This window comes from Typopeltis vanoorti, chromosome 9 (genome assembly GCF_054136105.1).
Source record: "Typopeltis vanoorti isolate ZY-2024b chromosome 9, IOZ_Tvanoo_1.0, whole genome shotgun sequence".
Lineage (NCBI taxonomy): Eukaryota > Metazoa > Arthropoda > Arachnida > Uropygi > Thelyphonidae > Typopeltis > Typopeltis vanoorti.
Window position 1 is genome coordinate 5,540,982 of NC_143557.1, and position 14,930 is coordinate 5,555,911.

Here is a 14,930-nt window from a genome sequence, read left to right on the forward strand (position 1 = left end):
TGTAAATAATATTTGGATTAAATTACTTTGATCAACTTGGAATAATTACCAACTTTAGCTAAATAATAAATAAAGATAAGGTGCTATGAACTGAGTTGAATACTTGAGTCTAAGCTCAAAGGGTTAAACAAACAAACAAACAAAGGTTAGCATTTTGGTATTTAAATTACTTGAATAGAAATATTAAAAAGGAAAGTTATATCATCATCAATTACAATGTAATACTTACATGTTTGATGCATTTCTGCTTGTTTGGACACATAACTGTTGTTGAAGAAATTCACGATCAAGAGGTATTTGTGGTTGATCCGATTCTAGAAAATAAGTAAACACATCATACTTGCATGTTATTTTTATAGTTATATCATTTTCATCATCAGGCCTCCATGGCATCAATATCCATTTTAAGAAATCATTATAATTATTTACCATATTATATTTACCACTAAATCTATCATATTATATCTTAAACTTAGTCAACGTTCTTGCACTCAACCACTCTCTGGAAATGTATTCGACACAGCTACTACTCTCCAAGCAAAAAGTTCACTTGACCTGCCTGCTTCACACTACTTAAAACAATTTCAGGGAATGACTTTTTACCTTCAACCATATTAATAATTTCCTCTATATTAAAAAAGTCAACTTCTATCAATATATCCTAAAATTTCAGCTCTATCTTCACTCCTTCCCCACTTCCTTATGCATCTTCAATCTCCTAAAATATATTTCATTTACTATTACAGTATTATTGGTCTGATTTTCCTGCTTTAGGGTTATTTTTGCCTGTTTCAACTGTACATCAGGCAAAGTCAATTGCTTCTGCCTTCTTTTAAAATGTTTATGTGCTTATTCTTCTAGAATATGCTGGGGATTGTTAAATAAATACTGTCCCCACATCTATTCTCTCTGCAAAACGCAGATCGAACACTCAGGTAGTTTAAAATTTTTGCCTGCATTTTTTACATACTCGTCTCACACTGTGAATGTGTGTGTGCACACACACACACATTGGTTTGGCAGCTTCACATACCAAGTGGTCAAGTCATTCACATTTCAAACAAGTACTCCATCAGTAAGATGAATATCCTAATATCATCATTATATTGTAGTATGATGTTTTAAATAATTGCTTCACACATTTACGAGAAAACTTTATACTTAATACTTTAAACCTCATGCAAGTCTTTTACTACAAATGCCCTCACCTAGTCAGTCTCAATTTATTGTCCTGTGTTATTATAACAGTGCAAAATCAGATGACTTCTGTTATTTCTACTAATCCTTTCTATAATCTGCTTTCATTCTTCTGATCCAAACACCTGCTCTGACCAAATTACAGAAGCAATTCTGACTGAAATAAAGGCAATCTGCATCCATCATATACTACTCAAAATCCTCTACTTCTATCCAAGCACTGATTCTCCAACAAACGTATCAAGAAAAAAATTCAACATACAATTGGCTTAAAACCTAATTTCCAACTTTGCAATCAGCCTACACTGCAGCTTGCAACAGCTAGAGAAAACTATTTCCAAATCTGAAAATCAGATTTGGAGATATCAAAACCCAGCCTCATGCTCAAATGACAGTAGAGACTTCTAGTGTCATTTGTCAGGGCCATTTGGGTGCAATGCCTGCTATTCCATGCTCTCATTTATTACACATGCCAAGATGGCATCAATGCAACATCATCCAAAGATAAGAAAGTCATCTTGACATTCTTTTTTCTCTCCTGCAAATTATATCCCACGATACCAAGAAGAACAGCTTACTCTCTGCTTCCACTACTTTTTCATCAGAAAGAAATCAGAAGAATCTCAGATAGTTTGAACATTATCAATGTTCTGGAACTCACAGTTTTGTTCCTTCCACTGTGCTCAAAATTTGTCCTCAGAATTAATACATATTGTATATATATTGTATTTTCTATCTTTACTGCTTCTCTAGTATCTTCTCATATTGCATGATTCTAGGAGGGAAAAAATGACAGAAGCCATGAAAACTCTCAATCGGCACTCTCAAAAATTGTGGAGAAGGTCACTAACAAACAACACATCAACTCTTGAAGATCTACCAGTTAATAAGTGACTAACTATATGGATTCTTTCATATCCCTTAGTAGATCTCTTAGCCATCATCACCCACCTGTGGGCATAAGGCATGGAAAGGTTTGAATGCCCTGTAAATGTTCAATGTGATCACACTGAACATTTCCAAAGCATGTTTGGTCTCTAGGCAGGGTTTCTAAACAATGTAAAAATAAATTAAAAAAATCCTTAGTCTACCCAGAGTACAAATGTACTATAGGTTTACTAATAACCCTTCATGGGTGAGATCAACATAAAAAAGAATAAAATAAAATCCTTATAGCACTTTAAAACCACATTAACTACCCTTATTCATTCTTCTAAACTCAAAGTCCATCCTTTAAGACATCCAGGAGTACATAAACTACCTGAAACTTAGACTAATAAGGAAAGACAAGAAGAACATAAGAAATACATATGTTACCAACATTATAGCAAATCAGGACTAGCAGGTCATGCATTGAACAAACTTTAACATAGAATTAAACACTATTATTGAAAGACTTTATGTCTGAAAGACTATTTTTGAGGTTAGTAACAGCAGCAATGGTGCCTGTCCCTACAACCCTCAATAAGTATGGCTGTATTAATTTATCCAAAATTTGGGTGACTGTCATTTACTTTGTTCAACTTTAAAAAGAAGATAAGGATGAGGATATGAATTAATGGCCAATCTGTGTGTCTTAAGCTGTTGTGAAGGTTTTGAAGAAGTCTGGTGAGGGCTAGGATCCACATTTATTATTAAGTGAACCCTGAAGGAGTACAAGGATTTATCGCGGGAAGGTACACACTTCCACACAACTTTATGTTGATAACAAAATCATTCTCTGTGACAATCAGCACGGCTTATTAAAGAGAAATTATGTGTTTAGCGACCTGCTTATACAAAACAAGGTGACAAATGCATATAGGTTTTGCAAAGGTTCTTGATAGTTTGCTACATAACAAGTTGTTAGCTAAACTGAAGGAACAGAGTGGATTAAATAATACAATACTCTAACAGTTATCCAATCTTCAAAACAGTGACCCTTGCATGTCAACTGACTTCTGGTAGAGCACAATGTAATTGTACTTCAGTTATCTGAGCCTTCAATTATCAGAACATGCCATTTTGATAATTGAAAGGTCAGATAAATGGTAATTACTCTAGGTTAATGAGTAGTTAGATAGTCAACTGGCTCTCTGAGAGGTATCATCAAGTTGTGTATGCAGAACAGTATTCCAGAAGAAGAAAGTCACTAGTGGTGAGTCCCAGGTAGAGGTTCGGAAACCCAGGTTTGGAATCATTGGTGTTTAACATATATTAATGAATGAGTAGTTAGTAATGTATATTAATGATATTAGTTTAAGTTTAACTGATAACTGAAATCCAAGATAACTGAAAGATAAATACTTTCAGTTATCTTGGATGTTACATATCGTATAAAGGAGAAAAGGATATAAAATTAAAAACTTCAAACTTTTTACAGATTATGGGCCTGATAAATAGAAAACTCAATCCAAATATTGTAAAAAAAGAAACACGCTTGAAAATATACAATACTTTAGCAGTGCCCACATTATTACATGGCCACAAAATTTGGGCAATAAACAAAGAATAAAAACAAGTAAACCGAGATTCATGAGAAGAACTGAAAAATATGCATTAAAGAAGGAATGAAGATATTTTAAAACTAAAAATAAAATCAATAAAAGAAAAACTAAACAATTACAAACAAAATTGGATAGAACACATAAACTGAATGGCCAACACCTGATATCCTAAACAAATAATAAAATATAAACCAATTGGAAAGAGAAGGCCAGGTACACCTCAAAAGAAGATATTAGATGGATAATGAGACCGGAATGGAAATATATGGCCTATATCTGTAATTAGCGTTATTATAATAATGATGAAATGCAGATCTTTGCGAACAATTGCAATGTTGGGGAAAAGTATGAGGAGTTTTTTTCCTTTGAAAAGCAAAGAAGGGATGCATGATATAACAGGCACTGATATCTTGCAGGAGAGAAAGCAGATTAGGAATCTAGGTGTGATGGTAGACCAGGACCTAAAATTCAGGGGGACATATCCCCCTGAATTTTAGGGGACATATCTCCCTTCATTATTATTTCTATTATTATTACTAATGATTTCATATTGCTAAAATTCCTATGGTGTCACAATGAATTTTGAGGCTGACACAAAGGACGTATCCACTCTCCAGCCAAAAGGCTGTGGGTTCGAATCCCGGCGTGAGCATGGATGTTTGTGTTTGTGGTGGTGGTCGGCAGTAGATGGCGTTGGTGTAGTTTCAGTCGGTAGGTGGATTGAGTAGTGGAGACAGAGTTGTAGAGCAGGTGCCCTCGCTCGATGAGTCCTTGGACTCCCTGGAGGTGTCAAATAATAATCCTTGTACAAGTGAAAGTATGAAGAAAAACTGAGGAAATGTAATTGCAGAGCCTAATGGATAAGAGGTATGATGAGTTGTGATGGGATTAATTTAGAAATGATTTTTCATAGAATGAAGAGGAAAACAAGAGTGCCTTGTCACAGAACTAATAAGTTCTGTGACAAAATGCTACGTTAAATTAAAGATACCAAGAAATTATATACTTGGTTTAATCCATTATCCAAGTGTAAGCAAATAAAGTGCCTGAAGTATCTTTCAGGACTGGGGCAACATGTATAACACTATGCATTATGGGAAAGGTCACTACCCAGACTGGTTTCAACCTTTATTGAAGTCTCATCAGTGGGAACCAGACCCAGAGGTGAGATACCAAGGTTGAAGTAATGGAGAAGTCATATTTTCTTATATGAGTTGCGAAAAGGTGTCACACCTTATTATTAAAATACTCTGAATTAGAGATAAATAGTTGTTGAAAGTTTTTCACTTGGTTATATTATAAATTAAAGATACCAAGAAATTATATATTTAGTTTAATCCATTATCATAGTGTAAGCAAACAATGCGCCTAAAGTATCTTTCAGGACTGGGGCAACTTGTGGAAAAGGTGGTATGACTTCACATCACTTTCCTCAGTATCCCATAATGAAAAGCATATCTCCTTGCAGACATGTATAATGCTATGCATTATGGGAAAGGTCACTACCCAGACCTGTTTCAACTTTTATGTCCGCAAGGAGGTGGCAACTTGTGGCAAAGGTCGTATGACTTCACATCATTTGCCTTAGTATCCCATAATGCAAAGCACATCTCCTTGCAAATATAAAAGTGGAAACTGGTCTGGGTAGTGACCCTTCCAATATTTATTATTTACTTATTCGTATGATGATGGTGCTGTACTTCCCATAAAAGGGGCTGTGAGGCCCCTTTTATGGGAAGTACGGCACCATCTCAATCCCCTCAAATTTTATCCAGGCTCGGGACAGACATAGCTGACGAATCAGGCCTATGGCTGGGTCTTAAATATACCTGACTGTAATCTGTGTGTTCACAGGGACGATTTGCCTGCTTGCGGGAGGAAAACCCCCAGATAAACTGGGGAGAAAACCCTGCTGTTCACGCCCAAGACCAGCTAACTTGGCTATGTCTGAGAAAGATCTTTAAGCTTCTCATGTCGGCTAAGAGAATCGAACACAGGACACTCCTCTTCCAGGTATATGGTTGTGAAGTGCATAACCGCTAGGCTAACTGCACGGACTACAATACATAGCATTATAGTCCGTGCAGTTATACATGTCTGCAAGGTGTGCTTTGCATTATGGGATACTAAGGCAAGTGATGTGAAGTCATACCACCAGGAAGCATGGTTCCACTAGGAAGCACAAACAGGGTGGTGCATCTGTCCCACAAGATGCCTCCCCAAACCATCACACTACTTCCACAGTAAGTGTCCCTTCGTGGATATTAGAGGGATAATAACATCCTTGGTTTTCTCTCCAAAGAATACCTGGTATTGCTATGTAGAGCAAACCAGGATTCGTTTGTAAACAATACAATACACACTGGTCTTGGGTCCAGTGGACATGGAATCTGGTCATTTCGAACGTTCACTCCTGTAACAGGACAGAGGTACACAAGATAGGGTAGCCTAGCATACAAGACTACCTTCATGAATCTTTCTGTACAGAATGGAAACAAATACTAATTTTCTGTAGCCAATGTGAGGTAAGATGATAGCTGATTCAGGGTAGCACTCCTGTTTCGGTAAAGCAGATAATCAGAGATATTGCACATCCACTGCAGTTGTAGCCTATGGTTACAACTGCAGTGGATGTGCAATACTGTATCTCTGGAACAGATGTCATTTGTGACTGTTAGAACTGGTTCCACAGTCTGTGAATCAGAGAATGACACATAACTATCTGGCTATCTCTGCCTGACTTTGACTGGCCTCTAGTCTTATGGTGGATTGCTACCTGAATTCATCATTCAAATGATGTCTTGCAGCCATATCCAAGAATTTCGCTTTCATGAAATAATAGCTTCATCAAACCAAAGAGGGAGCTGCAGTATAGCAGCCAGAATAGAGAATGTTGGTGCTTGTAGGATGGCCTCAAATGATTGTGTATAAATGTGCTATTACGTTTATACACAAATGTAAGGGGTATTCAAAACAAAAGAGCTGAGTTTGTGGCATTGATTGAGATAGTATGCCCTAAAGTAATTGGAATAAGTGAAACTTGGTTATCTGAGGAGGATGTAATATCAGGAATAGAATTAGAAGGATATATAATTTTCCAGAAGGATAGAGATGTGAAATGAGGAGGGGGAGTGCTGTTAATGATTGCAGAGGAATTGTGTCCACAAAAAGCGAAAGTTGATGGTACATACAGAGATTTTGAATCCGTATGTGCGAAGTTGAAATAAACAGGTTAGTATATCTGATAGGATGCTGTTACAGGCCAGGGAATGCAGAGAATACTGATTGTGAAATGTTTAGGCAAATTAATTGGTCATGTAAAAAGAAAGTGATCCTGATGGGAGACTTTAATTACAGGAATATAGACCGGAAGGAGGAGGAGATAGTGTATGGGAATGAAGAGAGTGAGTTTGTTGAATTTCTGAGAGATAAGTATCTTAAGCATCATGTGATTGAAGCAACTAGAGGCTTTAATAATAATTAAAGACTTATTTAATATCCAACGTTTCACTGACTAATATCTGTCAGCATTTTCAAAGGAATACACTGATAGGCGATAAAAAGTAACAAAAACTAGGAAACGATTTATTGAGTAATATTGAGTTCCCTAGTTTTTGTTACTTTCTATCGCCTACCAATGTATTCCTTTGAAAATGCTGACAGATATTAGTCAGTGAAACGTTGGATATTAAACTATTATTTATTTGGCTAGCTTACAAAATAAGTCTTTAATTATTAATACTAGTAGTCAAGAAAAAGGTCATCATAGAGGCTTTAATGTTTTGGATTTGGTAATAACTTCACAAGAAGTGTTGACACTGCGGCCTGTTGGGGAGAGTGATCATGAGATACTTGTTTGGGAAGTGATATAACAAGAAAAGGGTCACTACCAAAAAGGGATATATGTGGAAGTATAAAGCAGTTGATTATAGGAAGATCTGTAGCCAGTTAGCATCAGTATGCTGGGTAGATGAGCTCAGCGGAAAGGATGTTGAGAATGCATGGAAACTCATAAGTAGTATCTGACAAAAGCAATGTATGACTGCATATCGAGGGTTAAGCAAGTAAATAGAGTGAGAGTGAAATGGATGAACAGCGAAATCAAGCAAGCTGGCTGTGCTGGATAAAAAAATGTTATGGAGGTACAAGATAGTTGGTGGTGATCAGATCCATGAAGAGTATAAGGTGCAGGCTAGAAAGGATGAGCAAGGTAAAGAAAGAAAAGGTGCAGTGTAAAATCTGTTACGAAAAAATTTTGCTGTGTTTATTTTTCGCAACCAATTTTCAGTATTTAGTAATATTGAAAAAAATATGTGCTAAATGAAGTGTCACTAAAAGTGCATGTACATTGACTATATGTAAAGCTGTAAGTAGGGTTTAAACCAGATTAGCGATGGCAAAACACCAACCAAAGGTTGCAAGATCAACTGTTGTTGACCAATCAGGCAGAATCGACGTCATCGCTAGAGGCTAATCCCGAAAAGATGGCAATAGAGAACAAAGGGTGACAATTTTGCATAAGAGGAGATTGTGGCCCTTGGCTCAGGGCTTTTTTGCCTGGTCGTCGTCGGGCCTTTTTACCGTTCGTTGTTGGGACTTTTGGTTCCGGTTGTCATCAGGGGCTTTTCCTTCCACTCATCGCCAAGGTTTTTCTCCCTTTGAATGCTGTAGGAGCTACGTCTCCAAATCGCAGCAGACGATTTCCTCAGCAGTTATACGCAAGCCCAGCAGTAACTACGGATGATTCAGCAGTGAATGTCTGACGGATGAAAGATCTACTAGCAACTGCCTATGATGTCCAAGCAGCCAGGAAGTTTACCAAAAGAAGATGCTAAAGTCCTGAATAAGCATGCTATATTTTGGACTCTTTATCTATGGTGAATATGTAAGTAGGCAATATTTTTATAATTAGTTAGAAAGTGTATCTCAGGTTCATGAATGTGCCTACAAGAAAATGTATATATAAGGCGGTAACTAAGTCGTAAAGTTTTGTGGAAATATTATTAGAGAACTTGTCTGTTAAGACTGTGAAGGTGCAATTAGTTTAATATAGGGAGCTGCACTATTGATATATAGTCAGGCTATATTTATGTCAGTATTTCAGGGAAGGATTTTATTTTCTCTCTTTATGCAGTGTGCAAGTATGCACATAGTTCATGTTTAATGAGTTTACCCAGTAGTTGTGAATTTGTCATATAGATTACAATACCTGTTTGAAAAAGGTTAAATGTGATAACTACAAAATCTCTAGTGTAAATGTAATTCTTGTCTAGTAAAATAAATGTTTTTGCTTTGTAACTGCCTGATCTGTTCTTTTGCTTAATGCACTATCTCCAAAAAATGCGAACCTGTGGGCATCATAAGATACTAATAGTTACGACTTGCATATAGAAAATTTGGATATATTTAGTGGTTAATTCCTGTTTTTCCTCACCCTAACTTTCTAACAAAATTTAACCAAATTAGATGATGCAGTCGGAAAAAAAAAAATAATAATAAATAAATTTTCTAATTCGATTTATATGAGAGTGGGAACTGCACACATTAAACTTACTTATAATACAAAGTTTATTTAATAGCAAGGGGGGTAAGATTAACCTTGAGAGGTGTATGTTAAAGTAGTTTATAGGCCTAACCTAATGAAGTTGAAAGAAGTAATTGGAAAAAGTTAAGTAAAGTAAAAGTTAAGTTAAATAATAAAGAAACACATAAAAGAAACACAGTGATATTTTTAATTAGTAAAAGGACAAATATTTCATACTAAAATTAATAGAACATCTTCAGTGTCTGTTACAGTAATAGGAATGGAATACAAAAGAACGTTCGGTGGATCACCTATTAAAATACAATTATTGCCGCATGCTAGGAAATAATAGAAAATAACAAATTAATCTTTTAAGATAAATGGTTTTTTACATAAGATAAAAGTCTCCCAGATCTTTGAGGCAAAGATCTGGGAGAGAAAGGCAGTCATTTCTATTTAAATTAGGTCAGTGTAAGATAGTTTCACAACTTTCTTTAAATAAGCATTCATATTTGAATCTGCATCTATGGAGGAGAACAGCTTTATCCCACCAGACACTATGAGTAGAGTCAATACTGTGCTGTGCCAGACCAGACTTCAGAGGTTTGTTATATTCAATATAATATTGATGTTCTTTTATTCTTTTTCCAAAGAACGGCCAGTATGTCCAAAATAAGAGACATCGCATTCACAAGGTATTTGGTAAACACCAGCTAAAGATAGAGAGACAGTTTATCCTTTGTAGAAGGTAATAAAGAAGAAATTTTGTTGATAGGAATATATGTTGGAATCAATTGATACTTTTTCAGAATTTCAGCTGAAGCATGCTGAATTAAATTTTAAACATGCTGAATCACATTTCATAAATGAATATTTTGAACAAAAAAATATACACTGATTATTTTTTATCAGTTTTCAATGAGTGTTTCCTACCCCCTAAAACATTTGTTTACAAAATTTAATTCAGTATGATTCAGCTGAATATTTGGTGCTTTGGCCAAATCATGGTTTGTTGCATCCCTATAGGATACTACCAAGTCCTATTACCTAGGTTGGGAGGGGGGAAAAATGCAGGTGAAGCTGGTAATATGAATAAGAGGGTAGCTGATGGGCAGACATCAGAGGGCCATCTCTGATTCAACTCCCCCCATATAGGTGAAGATGAAGCAAAGAGAAGGCAGTTAATCAGATTTAGAGGGCACTATTTGGACCAATGCTGTTCAATTTGTACATCTGTGATATTTGGAATGACCTGAAGGAAATATCCAGTTGTCTGATAATGATGCTAAACTGGAGCAACAGTAAATAAAGGTGATGCAGAGATCTTGATCTAAACAGACTGATAAACTTTCGTAAAGGATAATGACTGCTAATTCAATGTGTAAATGAATAAAGTTATGCACTAAAGGAGGAAAAATCTACAGGATAGGTATTTCATAAGTAGTATTGCATGAAACTGATGAGCTAGAGAGTAAGGATGAACAGAAAGTTGAAGTTTAGAGGACATACCTGCAAAAGTGGGCAGAATATCTGAAAGGATTACTTGGATGTTTAGAAACAGATAAGCAAGGATAAGGAAATAATCTTCTTTGTAAATCTTTAATAAGACCACATCGACACTCCTGTGCACAGATTTATCCTCTGGGTCTCTTAGGAACATGGAAGTGGTGGAGAGGATTCAGGGGTGAGTGGTCAAAATAGTGACTGTTTGTGGAGTATGTTACAAAATTTAGCCGATAGGTGAAAAAAAAAAAAAAAGAGAGGGGAAGGGATATGATACAAACATGTAAAGGTTTTTTCCCTTTTATATAGTAGAAGCTAAACAAATGTTTCAATACTTGATTAGACAGGAGAGAACAAGGAATCATTCCGGAAAATTAAGGATGTGGTTAGCAAGTGCATGAAAGACTAGATATTTTCTTGGAGAATGGTAAACAAGTGAAAATAAGTTGACAGAGGTGGTTGCAAGTGCAGTGTCAATGAACGGCTAAGGAGAGATATAAGTAATGAGTCAATAACAATTGTTGTAGGTTTTCCACAATGAGTCTTTGGACTCCATTATTCATACAACACATATCTCTCCTTAAATTCCTTCGCTGACAAAGCAACAACAAAGCATGAGACCCTCTGGCAACCCATTCTTTATTTACCAAAGTAAAAAAAAAAAAAAAAAAAAAATTTTAAAACCGAGTCCTTGTGTTCTTTCTATTCACCCTTTATACAAATTTCAGGGGATGATCTCTTGTTCTCCTACACTGTTCCCCCTCCCATCTACTCTTTCTTATATTTTTATCATATCCTCATATTTTCTGCCTATCAACTATATTTTGTAACCCAGAAACCTTTAACCTATAGGAGGATATTCTACAGAACAGTCACATTTTGGTAACCCACTGGATTCTCAAGTCCCCCAAGAAACCCGAATTTGTGCACAATCAAAACCTTATAAAGAAGAAAAATAATCTCCTTATCTCTAAACATGAGACATTTTCTTTGGATTTTATCCAAAGAAAATCTCCTTATCTCTACTTATCAGTATCCTCAACATCCATCTGATTCTGCAAGTTATTAAGTGCATTTTTATGATAAGTTTCTGAAATTTAACTTTGTCCACTATTATTCCCAAATCCCTCTTATTCAGGTCACCAGCTTCATGTAAATCTCTATTTGCCCCAATTTACTTAATAAATTCTCATCATTATCCTGTCAAATAAGTCTGCAAAATTCAGAATTATCACAGTGCAGCCATTTCTTTTAGTGAACTCAACTGTCACTTTATTATAAAAAAGTAAGTCAATTACTGAGCAAGGCCTACCCTTCCCTTCAAGGCCATGCTACAATCCATAGTGTACCACATGTATATCCACCCATTCTGAATTATACCTTTTAAAACTTTTTAGTACCTTAACCAGGTTCAAAGATTTAAAAACATTATAGAAGATCATAATCATTCTCAGAGATACTTCCAATGGCTGTATTAGCAAGTGCATGAAAATGCACTTGCTAATACAGAAAACTTAATCATCACAAAACTTAATTATAACTATTACAATTAATTTTGTATATTACGCATGATTTCTCATTCATCTCATGTTTTACAGCAAGAAACAACACTATAAGAATGAAATAAATACAATATCGATAAGTGGCTGACATTTTGCTGGATTTCAAAACAGCACCTTCATTATAAATAAAATATTAATAATTGAAATTAAAAGAAACACATGTATTAACCACAGTGAAAATTATTTAATTGTAAATATTTCATCCTAAGGGCGCATGATTACAATAGAATCGCATTAAACATGTGTAACGTGTTACAGAAGTTAAAAAAAAAAAAAAAAAAAAAAACTAATAATAATTATTTTACATGATTTTGTATGACAATTTCCCATACTTTAGGAATAGTAAAAACATCATTGCAGTTTAAATTTGGTCTGTGTAGTAGGGCTTCAGAACTTTCTTTATATAAATGTTCATGTTTATATAAAGATCTATGTAAAAGTTTAGACTTTTCCCAATGGATCCTATGGTAGGGATTTTCAATTTCGTGTTGAGAGAGGCCAGATTTCTGCGGTTTAAAAAGACGAATGTGGTCTTGATGTTCCAAGATGCGTTTCTGAACAGACCTACCTGTGTGTCCAAAGTAAGACAATTTGCATGAGCATGGAATCTCAAACACCAGACAACATCAAAGGTGAGAGTTCATCCTTAGGAGAAGGTAACAAGTTGTAAATTTGTTTCACCAAAATGTTTCCCATATTTAGACTTCATACATAATATAGAAAGAAACGTCAGCCATCTCTCCAGTACTGATTCAAGCCAACAGACTTCTTTTTGAGGTAGCTAAAGTGATCTACAATGCCAAACCTTCGGAATTAAATATCCCACCATCAGAATTGAAAGCTATTATATCCTTAAAACGTAATAAAAACATAATCATTACCAGAGCTGATAAAGGAAATACCACTGTGGTTCTTGATACCAATTCATATGACCGAAAAATGAATTTACTTCTTCAAGATCGTAATACTTACGCCAAATTGGATTATGATCCTACAAAATGTCAACTCAGAAAATTAAATAAGCTGCTTAATGAAACTTCCTCCTTAGATGAAGAAACAATCAAAAAACTTAAGACATACCATGCCAGACCTAGAATTTATGGCTTACCTAAGCTACACAAAACTAATATTCCACTCAGACCCGTCATAGACATCAGCAGTTCAACTTACAAGTTATCAAGATTCTTATCTAACCTTCTCCGTCCTCATATAGGCCACTCAGTCTCTTCAATCAAAAATTCTACAGTTTCACACAAAAATGAAAGACATTCAACTGTCAAAAACTGACTTGTTAATCAGCTTCGACAGTGTCTCCCTCTTCACGAATATTCCCCATAAAGAAACAATAGAATTACTAACTCAAAAATTTCCGTCTGATATAGGTGAATTGTTCAAGTTTGTTATTGCATCAGGTTACTTCACCTGGAAAGGTCAAATTTACAAGCAAGAAAAAGGAACAGCAATGGGATCTCCTTTATCACCAAACCTAGCAAACTTGTTTCTAGAACACCTTGAGGAAAAAATATTCACTTTTGAACCCAAACCAAAAATTTGGTTAAGATATGTCAACGACGTATTTGCAGTCTGGGATCATCCCGAACATGAATTACAACTGTTTCTAGAATCTCCACAGGGTATCTCCTTTTTGGATTTACATATTCAAAGAAGATGGTTCCATCGCCACATCTATCTTTCGCAAGCCTACATTCTCAGGTCGCTACATTCGCAATTCTTCCGCTCATCATCCATCTCAGAAATCTGACATTATTAAATCACTAGTTTCCAGAGCACACAAATTCTGGTCCTCTGAAGAATCTCTAAACCAAGAATTAGAAGTAATCAAAAATACAGCCATCCTAAATGGATATAATCCAAAAGCAACTCAAAAAATCATCAGTCACTTTCCCACACATCACACCAAACAAGAAGTAGTCCATAGGATTCCCATACCTCACGTCTTTCTAAAATTATGAAGAAATACAATTTTGCCACTACTTACAAACCTATCAACCAAATTTACAACTTGTTACCTTCTCCTAAGGACAAACTCTCACCTTTGATGTTGCCTGGCATTTATGAGATTCCATGCTCATGCAAATTGTCTTACTTTGGACAGACAGGTAGGTTTGTTCAGTAACGCATCTCGGAACATCAAGACCACGTTCGTCTTTTTCAGCGGTAGAAATCTGGCCTCTCTCAACACGGAACTGAAAATCCAAGCCATAGGATCTGTTAGATCCTGAATGAAGGAATCTTGCAAAGAAATCATTCATTCAGAATCCAACATACTAAACTTTCTAACAAAGAGAAATACCTGCACATCAGCTGAAATGAAAAGTGAAACTTCTTCACTTTATGTATAAAATTTGCATTCCTTATTTAATCTATTGTGTTCATATTAAGATTTTATTAGAGTATGTTTTATAAGAGGGATAATCTGACTTAATTTAAGCCTCACTTAAGCTGTGTAAAATTAACTGTGAGTCATCAAATAGTTATTAAATAATAATTATTGGAAGGTATAAGGTATACACGTTCCGCTTAAGCAACTGCCGCCAGCGTAACGCTGGCAGCAGTTGCTTAAGCGGAACGTATATTGATGCGAATTCTGGGAATACAAGAGCATAACAGCGTCGGGAAAAAGCAAGGGATGAACGG

At 35.5% G+C, this 14,930-nt stretch overlaps 1 protein-coding gene across 1 annotated transcript in view; it reads right to left on the bottom strand.

Annotated features, from left to right (window-relative positions):
• The window catches only part of LOC150102859 (centrosomal protein 20-like), a 109,589-nt gene that overhangs the window by 46,327 nt on the left and 48,332 nt on the right, over positions 1–14,930 (bottom strand). The window contains exon 3 of the mRNA XM_090397732.1: positions 230–314. Coding sequence (XP_090253858.1) covers positions 230–314 — 85 coding nt within the window. The remainder of the gene's footprint in view (positions 1–229; positions 315–14,930) is intronic.